This window comes from Narcine bancroftii, chromosome 3 (assembly GCF_036971445.1).
Source record: "Narcine bancroftii isolate sNarBan1 chromosome 3, sNarBan1.hap1, whole genome shotgun sequence".
Classification (NCBI taxonomy): domain Eukaryota; kingdom Metazoa; phylum Chordata; class Chondrichthyes; order Torpediniformes; family Narcinidae; genus Narcine; species Narcine bancroftii.
The window spans coordinates 281,489,030-281,508,175 of record NC_091471.1 but is presented as its reverse complement, the minus strand read 5'-3'; the positions used below and the strand labels follow the sequence as shown (position 1 = coordinate 281,508,175).

The 19,146-nt window shown below is 42.8% G+C and overlaps 1 protein-coding gene across 1 annotated transcript in view; it reads right to left on the bottom strand.

The window, feature by feature from the left end:
• ints1 (integrator complex subunit 1) overlaps positions 1 to 19,146 on the bottom strand; it is a 160,316-nt gene that overhangs the window by 51,170 nt on the left and 90,000 nt on the right. The window contains exons 28-33 of the mRNA XM_069928346.1: positions 16,663 to 16,809; positions 9,749 to 9,847; positions 9,212 to 9,336; positions 8,234 to 8,488; positions 6,886 to 7,045; positions 1,866 to 1,997 (exon numbers count right to left, since the gene is read on the bottom strand). Coding sequence (XP_069784447.1) covers positions 1,866 to 1,997; positions 6,886 to 7,045; positions 8,234 to 8,488; positions 9,212 to 9,336; positions 9,749 to 9,847; positions 16,663 to 16,809 — 918 coding nt within the window. The remainder of the gene's footprint in view (positions 1 to 1,865; positions 1,998 to 6,885; positions 7,046 to 8,233; positions 8,489 to 9,211; positions 9,337 to 9,748; positions 9,848 to 16,662; positions 16,810 to 19,146) is intronic.

Genomic DNA, 19,146 nt, shown 5'->3' with positions numbered 1-19,146 from the left:
AACTCTGTACTCTCGAAATTTCCCCTTTGAAGATCCTCCACTTACCTCGCATATCCTTGCCCAAAAACAACCTACCCAATTCACACAATTAAAATCCTTTCTCATGCCTCAGAATTGGCCTTTCTCCAATTTAGAATCTCAACCAGAGGCCCAGACCCATCCTTCTTCATAATTAACTTGAAACTAGTGACATTATGATCACTGGACCCAAAATGTTCCCCTACACATACTTCTGTCAGCTGTCCTGTCTCGTTCCCTAATAGGAGATCCAGTATTGCAGTCTCTCTAGTTGTTACCTCTATACAGTGAAACCCTGTTACTGTGCGGTATGACTAAATTTAAATTTTTAAAAAATCTGCACTAAGTGCATGTCCAGACTGTCCAAAATAGCTTGCTTTGTGGGTAATACACTTGTAGACTTAAAATATGACAGGAAATCACAAAAATAGGTCATATCTAAAAAACAGTATGTAATAGGAAAATTTTATGGTGATTTTCATGATCAGCTGCGCAAAATCCATAAAATACACCCAAAAGTGTTCGGGAACCAAAATCTTTGTTGTCTAGCAACGACAACTTTGGACTCAATGCCACCAAAACTAAGGAGCTGATGTTGACTTCAGGAAGGGAAAGCCAGAGGTTCACAATCCAGTGAACATTGGGGGATCAGAGGTGGAGAGGGTGAGCACATTTAAGTTCTTGGGAATCACTATTTCAGAGGATCTTTCCTAGACCCCACACACCAATTGCATCGTGAAGAAAACACATCAGGGCCTCCAATTCCTGAGGAGTTTGTGGGGGTTTGATATGACGTCAGAAACCTTGGCAAATTTCTGCAGAGATGTGTTGGAAAGTGTGCTGACCACTGCATCAATGTCTGGTATGGGAACACACCAATACCCCTGAGCATAAAGCCCTCCAAAAGGTAATGGACACACCCCAGAACATCACAGGCTAAACCCTCCACACTATTGAGTACATTTACAGTGAATGATGCCATTGGAGGGCAGCAGTAATCATCAAAGACCCTCACCACCCAGCACGCGCTCTGCTCTCGCTGCTACCATCAGGAAAGAGGTATCGGTGCCACCAGTTTCGCACCACCAGGCTCAGGAATAGCTGCTACCCTTCACCATCAGTCTTCTCAATGACAAAATCAGAGACTCATTTAAGGACTCTTACTTGTGCACTTTATTGACATTCTTTGTTCTCTCTGTATTGCAGTTTGTTTACATTCATTATCTGTTTAGTTCTTTTGGTTGTTTACATGTTCATGTTGTGTAGTGTTTATTTTTTTTACATGACCAGAGGAAAAAGGAATCTCAGGGTTGTATGTGATGTCATGTATGTACTCTGACAATAAATCGGAAATCTAAATCTAAATCAGTGTAACCTGTTGGTTTATTTGCAGAAGAACCCTTCTCACTGTACTAGGTATTCAGTAACAAATAAATTTAATTTAATCATTTTACTACAGGGAAAAAAGAAGAAGCCTAATAGCCTGAATATGCCTGAGATTGTTTGATCTCGGAAGCTAAGTTGGCACAGTCCTGGTCAGAATTTCCAGGGGTCAGTACCTGGAGGGAGACCACCTAGGAACTCCAGGGGCTGTAGGTTTCTGTGAGGGGCATTGGACAAAGTGTCGACCCTCTGTCTGCCTTACAGTAGACAAAAGTCAGAATTTCATGTATGTTACATTCTAAAGGTAGCATAATGTAACAATAATGGAACATTTACCTTTACCATGATATTTTTAAAACTACTGTAATTTTTCATCTATCATCCTTGTGCTGAATTATTTCCATCTAGTAACCAATTTTGAAGTAAGCAGGATGGGTTTGCCATGTGTTGCAGTGGCTTCATACCTCTTCCCATTAACTCTGGCTCCACATTGCATGCCTCCCCAGCTTTCAGATTCGACATTACTGCTTGAACTGCTAACTCGTGGTCCTGCCGATAGGTCAGCTGCTCCGCCAGGTGCCTGAAGTTAGTTCTGACTGTGAAAACACAATCCAACAATGTACTCCAAGCTGTGTAAAAGGCCCAGGACCCTAATATTTCAAATAACAAAGGAAAGTTATAAGCTCAATCTTAACAGATGTGGTACTGGGTGTTATATTCATGGTCATGCAATAATGCAACATCTTCACTGAGCTTGGGTTATCCCAATCAGTGCAAAATGCAGTTTTGGGAAGAGGCTCCATAAATCCCAGTTAGGCTAATTTGGAAATTTCTGAAATATACTTTGTAAATGGCCCAAATATTGATTGAAAATATGTCTTTACAAACTTGATATCATGGTGTTGCATTTGAAATTTTGAAACACGAGTCATCTTAGATCAGTGACTGTCCAGCTTAAACCCAGAAGTATCCAAAATACAAATATCCCAGGCATACATTTTGAAACAGTGACTGGAAGGAACTCGTGTCAGTTCAAGACCATTCTAACTTGGCTACTCCAGCAAAGTATTGTCTGAATTTTGCAGGACAAAATTCTGTAAATCTATTTACATATTTAAAGCAACTTCTAATTAAATGCCTGGTTGATTAATTATTTTAAAAAAGCCACCCAATATGTTTCTGACCACAAGGGCCCAGACACTTTCTAGTGCATCTTCCAAGCTGTTGTGAATTAATTGTTACCAGCTGGGATAGTAACAGGAAGGTTCAGCTTGTAAAGCTCTTAGACTTAATATGATGGAGTTAGGCTGATAGGTAGGTATTTGGGGAACACGTGTTCATGCCACAAACGACAAATAAGGAGAGGATACATGTGAAGATAAGAGAATAGATGCAAGAGTTGAACACTCAGTCACTTATGTCTGCCCAACATTTGATATGATTATGGCTGATCTTTCCCAGGCCTTACCTTTTTAAAAAAATAAATTTAGACATACAGTAAAGTAACAGGCCATTTCAGCCCACAAGTCCGTGATGCACAATTTATACCCAATTAACCTACACCCTCAGTATGTTTCAAGCGGTGGGAGGAAACTGGAGCTCCCGGGGAAATTCCACGTAGACACGGGGAGAATGTACCAATCCTTTACGGACAGCGTGGCATATGAACCCCAGTCCCAATCACTGGCTCTGTAAAGATGTTACGCTAACCACTTCTCCACATCCCCGAGTTCCCCAAATTTTCAAAATGTACCTATCGCCTTTTTAACCATCCCCCATAATCTCATCACTTCAATGCTTTGGGATAGCAAATTCCAGAGATTTCCCACCCTTGACCGAGAAGGTTCAGTTTTGATCAAATATCCTCGGATCTCGTAACCATGGCCCCTTGTTTGAGATTCAACCACTTGTGGAAATATCTCAACATTTACCCTGTCATTTCCCCTCAGGACCTGGTATATCCCATTGGGTACACCTCCCACTCTTACACTCCAAAAAATAAATACCAAATTTCTTCAACCACCTGTGATAGGACAACCCTCTCATGCAAGAAATTAGCCTTGGGTGTCTATTCTAAGCTCTAAAGTCTATACATTGAGTTCTTACATTAGGGGACCAAAACTGCATATGATAATTTAGGAGTGGCCTCACTGTACAGCTATAATACTTCTAAGACTCCCAGTTCTGTACTGAGGAATATTGCGCAGCTGGGAGACAAGAATTTAAACCAAGCCTCATCCATTTTCTTGGATGGACTTAAAAGATTCCACAGCACTATCTCGAAGAAGGGATGCTTTCAAATTCTGAGCAATATTTCACCCTCAGTCAAAATCACAGAAGAGTATAACGCAGGATCAGGCCATTTGACCCACGTGCCTGTGCTAAATATGAGTCGAATCAAATTAAGAATCTGATGCTTGCTTTCTCCATCTCCTTTATATTCATGTACCTATCTCAAAGCCTCTTAAATGTTGCTACTGCATCTGCTTTCACTCCTACCCCAGGCACCCACCACACTTAATTGCATTGTTTGTGTGAGTTTAGTAACTGTGAAGTTGTGTCTTATTTCCTGCATTACAGTGCAAAAGGGCATAATTGACTGTCGAGTGATTTGGGATAGTCTCAGGTCTGTCTAACCTCACAAAGATGAGCCAAGTCTGATGCAAGGCTGGGATCAAATGAAGCAAACTTTAAAATAATACTCTTTGATACTAATATCAATGAGGCTTGGGTTTAAAAGAGTGAACAAGGACACTGGGCTGCTAGCCCAGATAAAAAGTGGACAAACTTTGACAGGCATACCTTGAGCCCAAAGAATTATACTGCAAAAGGGTGGGAGGAACTTGTGACAACAGTGTGATAAGACTGCAGCATCTGACTCATCGTGACCGATGACAGCCTCAGGGAATGAGCAGTATTGCCAAATGTCAAATTTCCCTTTCAGTTTTGCTAAATGTTGTGCCATTAATCACAGGGGGATGATAGAAGCAAAGTGTTGGCTGGCAGTCTCCAGCAGACTGCTCCAGGAGATAATAAAAAGTAAGCTGATTTTACTTTAATTCCCCTAGGATTTGTTGGTAGTGGTGGGTGGGGTGAGGGTTAAAGAAGGGAGAATGATCAAAAATCAAAAATTAAGTAATTCTTATCTCATTCAATAATCTGGTCACACTACTTCAAGACAGCAGAAAGAGCAGGCTTCTCTCAGGCCTACCAGGAGATAAGGTAAGAATTCCCCAGTTTTAATACTGCTAAGGAATAAGTTAATAAAATTATGATAAAATAGATCTTAAAAGGGTAAAATTGTGAGGTTTAGTTGTTAGGTCACATTTCACAAACAAACATCTCATTTGCTATCCAAGAACTATGCAGGGGTAGACTTTGTGTCTACAGTTGGCTTTGCAGAGACAATGGAAAGTGCTTGTGAGAGTTTCACAAGTTGGTGTTAATGGACCAGGATGTTTGAACAGCGTCCAGGCTCAAGAACTGAGAAATCTTTTGCTTCTAAACTAGTGACAGAGTTTTAAATGTCTGGTTGGAGTTTGTTGTCCTAAGAGGAGCCATGTGGTTTTGCAAGTTGGCAGACCTGCTGCAAGACCCCATTTCAAGATGGGTTTTGAGTTCTGACTTCAGCCTATTCTAAATCTCTGTAGTCATTTCCAGAGGTTGTGGCTGGTTATTGTGTTTCTCCTGAAATGGGGGGGGGGGGGGGGGAGAAAAAGAAGAACTCCTTGTGATCACCTGGAAGAAGAGGTTAGCTTTTGGAAAAACCCAAGAGGGGGCAAGTTTCTTCAGTAAGACACTTCAGTTGCTGATTGAAGGAGATCAGTTTGTGTGCCCAATGAACAACGAATATCTCTCTGAAACCAACAAAGACCTTCCTCAGCGGTAACAACTTAAGTTAAAGCAGCAGAGCCTGGTGAATATAATCTCCGTTCAATTCTGTACACAGTGTGAAAGATTGCCTGACACTAGTGAACTTGGAGAAGTGAAAAGTGAATGATTGGACAGTGAAAAAGAACTTTCCTGAACACATGCACGTGTGCTTAGAATTAGAAGGAGGGTTAAGTTAATAGTAATAAGTATTGGTCTTATTCTGTATTAAAGAAACTAAAACCAGTTTTGTTTAAGGAGCCAATGTCTTGGTGAATTTCTGTTGCTGCTAGTTTTGGAGTCCTTTGGGCTCGTAACAATTTTCCCAACCACCCCTCCCGCCCCCCCCCCCCCCCCCCCCCACCAACCACCACCCCCCAATCCAGAAAAGGATCACATCAGCTTTTCTCCATAGAGAACAAGGTACCGAACAGCACAGAAGATATGACCCACTTCCTCAGAAAAGTAATGGTGGTGCATCAGAAGTAGGGACCCTCTTTTCAGTGTCCTGGTTGGTGTTTATTAATAAACCAATGTAACTAGAAGATACATCATATCTCATAGAGCCATATAGCATAAAAACAGTCCACTCGTCAAGCCAACCACTGGCCACCTCCCCATATTAACCCCATCATCTGGTTCAATGGGTGTGCAAGAGAACAATGCTAGAAATGGCTTTGTGGAAATGCTTCCAACTGATCCAGTGTTCAGCTGACTATTGACAATGCGCTAACCTAATCCTTCTCTGCTCTTCTTCATCAAACCCACACTCTCACAAAGCTTGATGCAAGCTTATCTTCTCGAGTGCAATGTGAAAAAACAAGTCAGTGACTCTTACCTCTGTATCTCAAATTTCCAGCTTTTGTAGCATATTTTTTAACCAATGGTAATCTCATATATTCATTAGTCTTCAAATATTTATACCTCCATCACACCTTTTGGTTATTCCCCAATGCCCCACCACTGCTAGCTCATGATACTACGCCATGCCTTGAGATTTTTTAATCATTCCTGCCCCACCATCCAATCACAGGCCAGCCTCATCTGCAAAGCATTTTCAACATTTATTTCAGATTTGCAGCATTGGGATATTTGTTTTTGGTGTTTGTGTACAAGTTGGCCACTATGTTTTCTATTTTACAATAGTGACCATACATCAACACTACTTCCTTTGGGATGTATTAAGGGCAGCACGGTTAGTGTAGCAGTTAGCGCAAGGCTATTACAGCACCAGTGACACAGGTTTGAATTTGTCGCTGTCTGAATGGAATTTGTACATTTTACTCACGAACATGTGGATTTCCTCCACCCTCAAAAAAAAAATGAATTGTTTGTAGGTTAATTGGTGTAATTGGGTGGCACAGGCTAGTGGGCAGGTAGAGCCTTTACCATCCTTTATGTCTAAATTAAAATTAAGAACTAGGTTGAAAGCAGAGTCCAGACAAGTGTTCCTTGACCAGCTTCAGGTTTAAAAGGCATTAAATTGTATCATCACCTGGTCACACACAACTATTACAGTACTGTTGTCTGTTACACATAACTACCATAGTACCATCGCCTGTTACACATAACTATTACAGTACCATCACCCATTACACATAACTATTACAGTACCATCGCCTGTCCTGTGCTTCAAGGAGCACTGAGCAGCAAGGGACTTCAGCAATGCACGAAGAGGACCATCTTCTGCCACCGAATTGTCCAGCCACGTCTGCAGCTGTATCACCACTTTGCAGAACAGGGTCACGGCCATTGAGTCTTGAGGTCCGCTTTTCTGTGAACAGAAGAAAACAAGCTGACAACCTCAACAAAAAATGAAAGCTAATCTCAGATTTATTTGTCACTAAGTTGCACGTATTTGGTATTAAAAAGAAGACCATGTGTGGGTCCAGATTGGCCGAAGCCAATGACACCATCCTCTTCCCCTGTTCTTGTCAGAAAGGCCCCCACTAGTGGAGTCTGGCTAATGCAACAGTGTTCAGCTCATTAGGATGCCAGATTTCAAATGCCAGTTCATACTTGATGGCTAGAGTGAGATTGCACAAATGCATACTGGAGGGCAATAATATTTACAGGATTGTATCCCAGGGTGAACTGAGCGCTGAAAACGTGGAGGGTCAGAGTGCTGTTGAAACTATTGCAAATTCAGTACACCGTTCAAGAGTAGCTTGTCTTCCTGTGTCTCCATAGCTTTAAACTGCTGAGTTTCTTTTCAGCGGTTTCTGCTTCTAGTACCTTTCCAAAGAGAAGTCGGAGGGACTCGGCGGGTCAGGCAGCATCCATGGAGAGAAATGGATAGCCAAAAAGTTTCAGGTCACGACCCTTTTTGTTTCGCCGCAGAGTCCTGATCCAAAACATTGGCTATCCATTTCTCTCCATGGATGCTGCCCGACCCGCTAAGTCCCTCTGACTTCTCTTTGGAAATATAGGAAAAAAACTCCACAGGTCAGGCAGCATCTACTGAGAACTTATTGTTGGTCAAATTCCAGTATCTGCAGTTCTTTTGTTTTACTCGAGCCCAGTATCTCAAAGATACCCAATGGAGTCTCAGAACCCACGGCAGGTAATGATCTGCAGAAGGAAATAAATAGTGATATCCCAAGAAATCATTGGGGAATACCAGCAAGACTGAGCTTGGCCACATAGATCCCAGGGATGGAGTGTCCTGGCAGATGTTGCATCAGATGCCAGTCAGAATGTCTCAGACTTCCACATTTGACAGCAAGGACAAAGATTGGAGTCCAAGAGACTTGGAAGGTTTATCTGACTGAATTACTGCCTCCAGAAAGTAAGGCATGTCCCAGGACCCCTCCTGCACAACACCACAAGAGGCTGAATCAGTTCCAGCCAAGAGGTCATGTCCCACTACTCTCCTGTACAATGACACAAATGCCAATGTAGGCAAATGCGTGTGTTGCACACTCCCAGTTATAGTCAGCTACATACACATTCAGGATGATACCTGACACTGATAAAGCTGTCTCAATAAAGGGCAGGAGATGACGTAATTCCTCTGCATGGACAAGGCGAAGGACCTGCTGTGTGGGGAGTTGAGCAGCGCAGAGAGAGCCTGGAGCAAACGGACGGTGATACCGGTCTCTTCAGCCTTTCCTTGGCGGATATGACACAGCTCCTGAGCCAACGTATGCTGCAGCATCAGGGAGACTGAGCGGCTGTTTGCAGTCTTCCACCTTGGGTCCGGGTTCATTGGGAAAAGCTGGAAGGAAAGCATTCATGATTACGATGCTGGACAGGCTGGAAAAGAGCTGCAATCAAGCCTCCCTCACTCACCATGACTGACAGAGCGCCACAACTAGACCGCCCACCTTTCCTCCCCAGGAGATTGAGGGGGAAAAAAGTGGTGCATAGATACTTAATATTCACACAAGTGCTCTTTTTAAGAAGCCTTCATGGGTGAACTTTAGTTCACGCCTCTTCTAAAGCATCCTAGTTTTCAAAATTAAAGGCTCGATTTAAATGCTTCATGTTATTGTTCAGATCAGCAGGAAAAGCCAGGAATTCTATTAATCCTGCCATATCGTATTGGGAACAACTGAATTAAACAGTTCTCAACACCCTCCCTCACACCCACCAACATCCTAGAAGAGGTAGTAAGAAAGACAGTGGGAAGAATTATGGAAGTACGTTAATTTAATTTCGAGCTACAGCATGGTAACAGGCATTTCTGGCCCATGAGCCCACGCTGTACATACAACCAATTAACCTATGAAGCCTGAACATCTTTAGAATGTGGGAGGAAACTGGAGCACCCGGCCGAAACCCACACGGTCATGGGGAGAGCTCCTGACAGACACCAGAGGATTCAAACATGGGTCACTGGGCTGTAATAATGTTGCACTAATTGCCACACAAACTGAGCCACCCTAGATTTTGGCAATATGGTTGTATTGTATGTAAACAGCAAGCACAGTCTTTGTACCTGAAGAAAAAGTCCAGCCAAATCTTCATCTGGCATGATTACAGGGATTTGCGTGGGTCCTCTAATACGGATGGGACACTGCGGTGTGGCATTGCTCGAGCTCTGTCTATTGAGCTCTACGTTTTCTAGGATGACAAGAAATCTACATTTTAACAGCTATAAAAATGGAATCATTTCAAATCACTTGAACAAAAAGAGCAGCTTTACCACTGACACAGGAGAGGTTTGGATTTTCATGCTGGATTAATAAATACTTGGTCTAATAAATATACAGGTTTAATCCTCACTCTATCATCCTTCGAGAATCACAACCCACTGAACTCTGGCCCAACTCATGGTGACTTGCCAATGATGTCCTACTCCTCTCCACCCTTGTCTCGAGCCATAGACTAAGACTTCAGACTGGAATTAATACAACTCCAGATCCTTAAAACACAGAAAGGCAAGATGACGGACACAGGTGGAATCCTGCAATGGAAATTGCCAACAAAGCTTTGATAGTGAATAAAATATAGAACTCAACACTCCTAACAGTACCTCTGTTTGGGGGCAGGGAGGTAGTAAGCAGTGTGTGGAAGGTGTGCCCACCAGTAGCTCCTCTCTCATGCTGCACTTCCACCAGGTGGGCCATGTAGTCTGCAGAGAACAATCCAAGAGTTAGGACACATTTGTAAAAGCCACATAACGTTCTGCTTGAGCCAGCAGATCATGTGAATCCGGGAGTCTGAGTGCACAGAATTAGGCTTTGGGCCCCATCATCAGTTGCTCATCTAAACAAATGCCAGTTTCCAACATTCTGTAGCTTTCAAAACCGTAGCAATTCAAGTGAATGACTGGAACATTGTGAACATTGTGAGAGTTGAGGCCTCATTTGCCCACTCAGGCAGTGTATTCCTGACTCCAACCTTCGCTGAGTGAAAAAGGTCCTCAGATCACCTCTAAACCTAGCTTTCTGCTTTAAGACCACCTCATAGAAGGGAATATTTTTAAAAATAAAACAATTAAACTACCCTTTCTATTCCCCTCATAATTTTGCATGTCTCTATCATGTCGCCACTCGGCCTCTTGCACTCCATGATGTGCCCAACCTTGCCACTCTCTTTCTTTTAAACTAAAGCGTTTCATCCTAGGCAACATCTGGATTCGTGAACTCCTCCAGTATGTTGAGCAAAGCATGAGCTCCTGGAGGAGCTGAAGATTCCAGCATGTGTAGTTTGTGTTTTTCACCAGGATGATGCCTGGATTAGATGATCTGACTGAAGTATGTGTGATTATGAGAGGCATGAATGGCAGGATCTCTTAAATGATAGCTGCAGGTTCAAAAGCAAAGGGGTCATAGAGGTTTAGGGTGAGGGGCAGATGAGTTATCTGAGGAACAAGATTTTTCCCCCTATAAGAGTGTGATTGATATCTGGAACTTGCTGATACAAGAGGTGGTGGAATCAGATACAATTGTTACCTTTAAGTGGATATAGCCAGCGGGTATACTTTCTGAGGTCCTCCATCAGCCAGCTCCCCACCATGACTACCAGCCCCCCCCCCCCCCCCCCCCCACATCTCCATCGGGCACACAAAACTCAAAACGGTCAACCAGTTTACCAATCTCGGCTGCACTATTTCATCAGATGCAAGGATCGACAACGAGATAGACAACAGACTCGCCAAGGCAAATAGCGCCTTTGGAAGACTACACAAAAGAGTCTGGAAAAACAACCAACTGAAAAACCTCACAAAGATAAGCGTATACAGAGCCGTTGTCATACCCACACTCCTGTTCGGCTCCGAATCATGGGTCCTCTACCGGCATCACCTATGGTTCCTAGAACGCTTCCACCAGCGTTGTCTCCGCTCCATCCTCAACATTCATTGGAGCGACTTCATCCCTAACATCGAAGTACTCGAGATGGCAGAGGCCGACAGCATCGAATCCATGCTGTTGAAGATCCAACTGCGCTGGGTAGGTCACGTCTCCAGAATGGAGGACCATCGCCTTCCCAAGATCGTGTTATATGGCGAGCTCTCCACTGGCCATCGTGTCAGAGGTGCACCAAAGAAGAGGTACAAGGACTGCCTAAAGAAATCTCTTGGTGCCTGCCACATTGACCACCGCCAGTGGGCTGATATTGCCTCAAACCGTGCATCTTGGCGCCTCACAGTTCGGCGGGCAGCAACCTCCTTTGAAGAAGACCGCAGAGCCCACCTCACTGACAAAAGACAAAGGAGGAAAAACCCAACACCCAATCCCAACCAACAAATTTTCCCCTGCAACCGCTGCAACCGTGTCTGCCTGTCCCGCATCGGACTTGTCAGCCACAAACGAGCCTGCAGCTGACGTGGACATTTACCCCTCCATAAATCTTCGTCCGCGAAGCCAAGCCAAAGAAGAATACTTTCTTAGGAGTTTGGGGAGATTTGGTACATCACCAAAGACTCTTGCAGGTGTACTGTGGAGAGCATTCTGACTGGTTGCATCACTGTCTGGTAGGGACGAAACGGCTACAGAGAGTTGTGAACTCGGCCAGCACCATCATGGGCATCAGTCTTCATAACAGATGCTTTCCCATTGGCCAGTTTAGTGGTGGTTATAGTCTGTTAAAAACACCCTATATTAATATAACACTTGTCTGGTCCATGTCTATGGCATATCAACAATAAATTCTGATTTTGATTTAAAGAAACACTTAAATAGGGAAGACAAACAAGGATACGGTCCCAGAACAGGCTATGAGATCAGTGTCAATGCGCAAAAAAAAAAGACATGGACATCATAGGTAGAAGGGCCTGTAATCATATCCTTCCCATTGTGTGGTGACCAGAAATGATCACAGTACTATAGCTGTGATTTATAAAATTGCACTACAACCTCTCTGCTGTTATTTTCTAATGAAACAAGCATTTCATGTGCTTTCTGAAACACTTTATCTACTTATCATCAGGGATACAAACCAAGGTCCCTCCGTTCTTCAGCATTCCTGGGGCTCTACTATCCTTTACCTTTAATATTTACATATTACCCTTATTAGTTCTCCCAATTTTTAAAGACATGGATAGATTTTTATATAGTAGAAGAGTTAAAGGTAATCGGAAAAAGGCAGGTCAGTGGAGCCGAGTCCACAACTTGTTCAGCCACAATATTATTAATGGCCAGATGCCCTACTCCTGATCAAATATCTTATATTCTTATGGTTCAGCCTGCACATATCAGGATTAAATTGCATCTTCAAATGAAATTTCTTGTCAGACATCACATACAACCTTGAGATTCTTTTTCTGGGGTCAGGCAGGATTTCTAATTACCAACCGTAAAGTGTCCTCAAAGAAAGAAATGTAAACAAACTGACTGTCAATACAGAAGTATAAATATACAGCAATAAATAATGAGCAACATACGAGTCCTTAAAAGAGTCACTGAATGAGTGCTGTGAGTTGAGGAGTAGTAAATATTCCCGAACTTGCTAGTGAGAGTCTTGTGGCACCTATACCTCCTTCCTGATGGCAGCAGCGCGAACAGAGCATGCCTGGGTGATGCGGATTCTTAATGATTGTTGCTGCTCTCTAACAGCAGTGTTCCCTGTAGATGTTCTCAATGGTGTAGGGATTTTTGCCTTTGATGTCCTGGGCTGAGTCACTGTAATGTGGCCAGTTAGTAAACTTTCCATCACACATCTGTAGAAGTTTGCTAAGGTTTCCAATAACATACCGAACATCCTCAAACTGCTGAGAAAGTGGGAGCGCTGTTGTGCTTTCTTCACAATGGCATCAATATGTTAGGTCCAGGACAGGTCCCTGAGATAGTGACCTCCAGGAATTTGCTGATCCCTTCCACCTCTGATTCCTCAATGTTCATTGGATCGTACACTTCTGGTTTTCTAAAGTTTACAATCTGGTCTTTGGTCTTGGTGACAATGAGTGAGAGGTTGATGTTAATACACCATTCAACCAAGTTTACAATCTCAATCCTTTATGCTGACTCATTGTCCCCTTTTATACAGCCCAATACTGTAGTACCATCAGCAAACTTGTATATGGTGTTGCTTTTGTACTTAGCCACATATTAGAGGGCTACTTATGCAGCACTGTGTTGCTCCGGTGCTAAAGAAGATTGTTGAGATGTTTTTGTCAATCTGCATTGACTGGTGTTTAAAGGTGAGAAAATCCATGATCCAAACGCACAATCAGGTAGTGAGGCCCAGTTTTTAAAGCTTACTGATTAGTTTTGAGGGGATGATGGTGTTGAATGTAATGGGCATCCTGATGAATGCATCTTTGTTGTCCAGGCATTCCAGGGATTTGTGAAGATGGAAAAAGACCAGTAAGATGGTATCTGCCCTAGACCTGCTGCTGTTATAGGAAAATTGGAATCGATCTATGTCGCTGCTCAGACACCAGCCTCTCAAAACACTTCATCACTGAAATGAGTGCCACTCATTGGTAGTCATTTAGGTCGGTTACCCTGCTCTTCTCAGGCACCATACGATTGTGGCCTGTTTGAAACAGATGGGTACCATATCCTGTCAGAGAGAGGTTGAAGATATCCGTGAATACACTAGCCAGTTGGTCAGCACAGGTAAACACAACAAGCTAAAAACAAGCTCATGATACAACTTCACTGCATACCTTTGAAAGTCAACAGTTTCTTTCCTTCCCTGTTTCTAATGCTCAGACTGCTTGCTGGACGAGGAGAGGTGGGCACTTCACAGCCAACACATAGAACTTTTGAAATCTGCTTCCTGCTGTAGTAAAGAATGCATTATCTAATTTATGCACAGCAAGATCCCTCAAAGTAATTTTTGATGAGTGTGCAGAAATTTGCACGCGATTAAATAATCTGCAGCTGCTGTGATTGTACTGCAAAACACAAAAGTGCTAAACTCTCCAGCACTACTGTGTACAGGTAAACCCTGCTTTACGAATACTCACTTTATGAAAATTTGGTCATACAAAGAAACCCATGTTCGCTTTTCTGAAGAAATTATAATGGGTTTTTGCTTTTTCTAAAATTGCCTCCAATAGAAGTCAATGGGCCTTCGCTTTATGAATTTTAAGATTACGAATGGTTTCTCAGGAACGCTCTACCTTTTGTCAAGTTTGTTTGAGATGTTGATGAAGGATAAATATTGACCTATGCACATTGAAAGTTTCTCCGAACTTACACAACGATCTGAAGGGCTGCCCGAAAACAGCATATCGAGCTTTAAGCGGCACTCCCCTGTAACAGATTGCAGGTCTCTGAGGTGGATTACTGCCTGATAGTGAATGCAGCAATACTTAGCCACAGTTAAAAACAACAGCAAGGCACACATTCTAACATCAATGAGCAGCAGCAAGGACTTGAAGCATTGAGTGATTTACAACTTCTTAGCCCAAAATGATGATATCAAAGCAAGCATCCAGACCACCATGAGAACTGTTGGCTTAGATTCACTGTTCACTAGACATGGGACTTTCCATCTCTGTTGGACAAAGGACATTAAATAAACTGACATGTCATAGCAAGTCCAAATTCTGTCTTGGTCAGAGATTACCAAACCCACACAAATGATTCCGCACAAGTGGGTGCAGAAAAATATTCACAAGAATGCTCAACAAACAATCTGCTGGAGGATCTCAGAGGCTCAAGCAGCATCGGCGGGAGAGAAAGAACTGTCGATGATTCAGTCTGGAACTCTTCATCTGGACCTGGCTGTGATATTTGGCTGAAAGGGCAGTAGAAGCAGATAAAGTGATAACTTTCAAACAGCTGAGCCACAACAATCTGTAGTTCTGTGGGGGAAAAGCATGGCCACATGGGACTGAGGGGATAAATGGTTCAAATCGCCAGCATAGGGATGATGAGTCAAACAGCCTCATCTCGTGCCATTTGAAGCTGAAATAAGATGGGGATGGGGGTACAGAGCTCATCTCCTTCATTTGTCCTCGCTCCTTAAGCCTGCACTCTTAGAGGAGAAAAAAAATTCCAAACCTAGAAATATGGCCTCCTTGGATTCAATGACACAAATTTAAATAGAAGCCATTCTTATTTTTATGGCATTATAAGTTTCAAAATCACCAGCCTAACACAAATCTATGGTCGACAAACTGGCAAGTTTGCTCCCTTGAAAACCGGATGCCTTGTATGAAATATAGTCTGAAAATTAGAATAAATGCAAATAAATAAAATAAACACAAGTCACTTAACGCCGGATAAACAATGAACATTGCCTCGGGGTATCGATGCAAACAATCAGGTCTGCGAGACTAGAAATAATAGCATGTTAAATAATCAGGAATTAAAAAAATATAATTCATGTTTCAATATCATAAAGAACACTGCAATAAATTTGTAATTTTCCACTTCTGAATCATTCATCCTTCATTTTTAATTACCATCCATTATTTTGAATTAGAACATTGCAATCATCTCCTCCCCTGTGTAGTCTGCTTATTACAACTATCCATTCAGCAACTCCATCTAATTTAATCACAATGGCTGTGCTCGATGCAGCAGATGGTCCAAGATGGATTACTGAGGGGCCCACGCAATCCCCTGCTAATTCTGGCCTGATACATGGAAATTGGGACGAACAACAGCCAAATCACAACAAGCACCATTTGAAATGTAGTCTCCTCACCTCAGCAAGTTGCGGGTCTATAATCAGCTGCAGTTTCTTAAAGCACAGCACAGAAGGGTGAGGTAATAACAGGCGCAGCCAGAATCATCACCCTCACCCTCTGCCGGGAGAATCCTGGTGGATAAATGCCTCTGCTGTCATCGAGAGAGATAAAATCAGGTCATGGCTCAATGCACCACATTCTCACCAGTGGGTCATGGGCTCAGGTCTCCTTCACTAGATGAGTGCAAAATGCAGGCCAACAGTCTGCTGTACTTCTGAGAAGTTGAGCCATTCGACCAAGGCCTCACTTGCCCTCTCAGGCAGGGAATGGTCTTAGGGCCATTATTTGAAAAGGAATGTTGATCCAGCCAATGTTTATGCTTCAAGAAATATCACATAAGCAAACTATCAGTAACTGGCAGTTGTTTGTTGTAGCTTGTTATGCATAAAGCAGCTGTTGTGTTTCATGGAGATTCATTGGGTGCAAGAAAGAGGTCATGAACGGTATTGATATGACTATGCCATTTCCTGGAAAGCCAAAAAACTGCAATGCTGGAAAATTGAAATAAAACTGCTGGGAAGACAGAGAAGATGAAGCAGCATTTTTAGCTCACTGCAATTGAAAGATTGTTTTTGAATGTTTCCTAATCCTGACAAAAGGCTGCCAACTTGAAAAGCTTGACCTGATGAGCATTTTTTGAAGTTATTTTTTGGTCTGGATCCCCTAATAGCTAAACACCTCTGTAGTTAATTCTCCAAACTCACATGAGGTTTGGTAGTGTGATAGTGTGCGGAAGTACCAGAGGCAGAAGACAGAACCGCAAATCTCTCAGCCATTCTCGATACCACAACACCTACTTTTGTCCATGATATTCTGTTCGAGGGTCTGAGGATCATGGGATACAGCCTGATCCAGGTACTGCAGAAGCTTGCTCATGCTGGACACTGGGATTCCGAAGGATTGGACAAACAGGATCAGCTGCTGTGGCTCCAAGTCTTGGAGAGCTGCGAGAGAGAAAAGGATATGAGAATGAAGCTACCCTGCACATAGCTCGGAGCCGAGTGCAAACTATTCCCACTTCAGTTCCCGATTCTGCAGGATAACAGCAAGAGAAATTGTGATCTATTTAAGTATTTCCTCACCTCAAAAATCAGATTGCAACTTCCTTGTCTTCCTGTTCTACTCTTACCATAATCCAATGTTTTTAAAACATGAACCCATCTTTCTAAAGGCTACTCCAAAATATTTATCTACAATTTTCACTTGTTCATTCCACCATGGTGAAGGAGAGCAATATGGACAGACTCACCTTCCAGATTTCTCAAATAAAAAATAAACACCTGGAAGGGATTACAAGATTACAATTTAATTCATAAAGCACAGATGACATCATGAACTGGCATTGAACCACAAGTGGTTTATTAGAACCGTCAACTTCACACTAAGGCTTGAAATCACTCCAGGATATCTAATTATACAAGTAATCAACTTCAGAGTGTGGCTTTATGCAGCTTTTATTGAGCATCAGTTTCTGTCAACAAGCTCTATCTTGCTGACCTGCAGTTATGTCCAAACTCTGATTAATAACTTAGACTCAAGAACACCGACACTTGATAAGCCTTCATCTACAAGTAAAACGGCTCAATGTTCAAGGTCAATATTCTGAAAGTACATCGAGAGTAAACTGGTCACGGTAAGTGGAGTTGTCACTTAACTAAGTGGTTGTCACAAAACTAAGGCCACAATGACCTAAGACACATCTTCATAATAATTCCAATAAGGGTACACATTAGCCTCTAACTTGAAGTGGAACAGAGGGGCCTAAATTTATTTTAGAGGATCACTTTCAGATAATAGATGACAACTGTAAACTGAAATGCAAAATATTTTCATTACTCTCTAACTGGGCATGCTCTGAGATGTTGACTTTCAAACAAGGGCTCACTTTAGATTTCAGATTTCTTGTCAGAGTATATACATGACATTGCATACAGCCCTGAGTTTCCTTTTTCCTGCAGGCACGGCAGAATTACCACAAATTGGTAGTGTAAAAAATAAACTGTACACAGCGTAAAACATAAACAAAGAACTGTAAACAGATAATGAATGTAAACAGACTGACTGTGCAATACAGAGAGAACAAAAAGAAAATCCCTAAGAGTCCTTAAGTGTGTCTCTGATTGAGTTTGTCATTGAGGGGTCTGATGGTGGAGGGGTAGCAACTGTTCCTGAACCTGGTGGTGAGAGTCTTGTGGTACCTAAACCTCTTTTCTGATGGCAGCAGCGAGAACAGAGCACGTGCTGGATGGTGAGAGTCTTTGATCATTGCTGTTGCTCTCTGACAGCAGCGTTCCATGTAGATTACCTCGATAGTGGGGAGGGTTTTGCCTGTGACATTTTGGGCTGCGTCCACTATCTTTTGGTGGGCTTTAAACTCTGGAGTATTGGTGTTCCCAAAGCAGAACGTGATGCAGACAGTCAGCACACTTTCAACCACACCGCTGTAGAAAATTGCCAGGGTTTCTGGTGTCCTAGCAAACCTCCGCAAACTCCTGAGGAAGTAGAGGTGCTGACATGCTTTCTTCATGATGCCATTGGTATGTTGGGTTTAAGAAAGATCCTCCAAGATAGTGACTCCCAAGAACTTAAAATTTGCTCACCCTCTCCACCTCTGATCCCCAATAATCACTGGATTGTATACCTCTGGCTTTCTTTTCCTGATGTCAACAATCAGCTCCTTAGTTTTGGTGACATTGAGTGCAGGGTGCAGGTGTCGGGGCACCATTCAGCCAAGTTTTCAATCTCCCTCCTGTCCTGCTGACTCATCTCCTTCCTTTATACAACCCACTACCATGGTATTGTTGACAAATTTGTGGATGGTGTTATTGTCCTACCAATCCACATGATCGTAGGTGTAAAGTGAGTAGAGCAGGGAGCTAAGAACACAGCCCTGTGGTGCTCTGGTATTGATGGAGACTGTGGAGTAGAAGTTTTTACCAATCTTCACTGATTATGGTCTGGAGGTGAGGAAATCCATGATCCAATTACCAAGTGGGGTGTTAACTCCCAGGTCTTGGAGTTTGCTGATCAGTTTTGAGGGGATGATGATGTTAAATGCCAAACTGTAGTCGATAAAGAGCATCCTGATGTCTGCATCTTTGCTGTCCAGGTGTTCCAGGGCTTTGTGTAGAGCCACTGAGATGGCTTTACACCATGTGCACTAAATACTTCTGCTCATAGAGAGCTGTGGACAGTATAGGCTTCAATCACTGTAGTGGGTCCCAACAGGGCTGAGTTTGTGGCAGATCTCTGCTATACCCTCACCAAATCGATGACTTTGC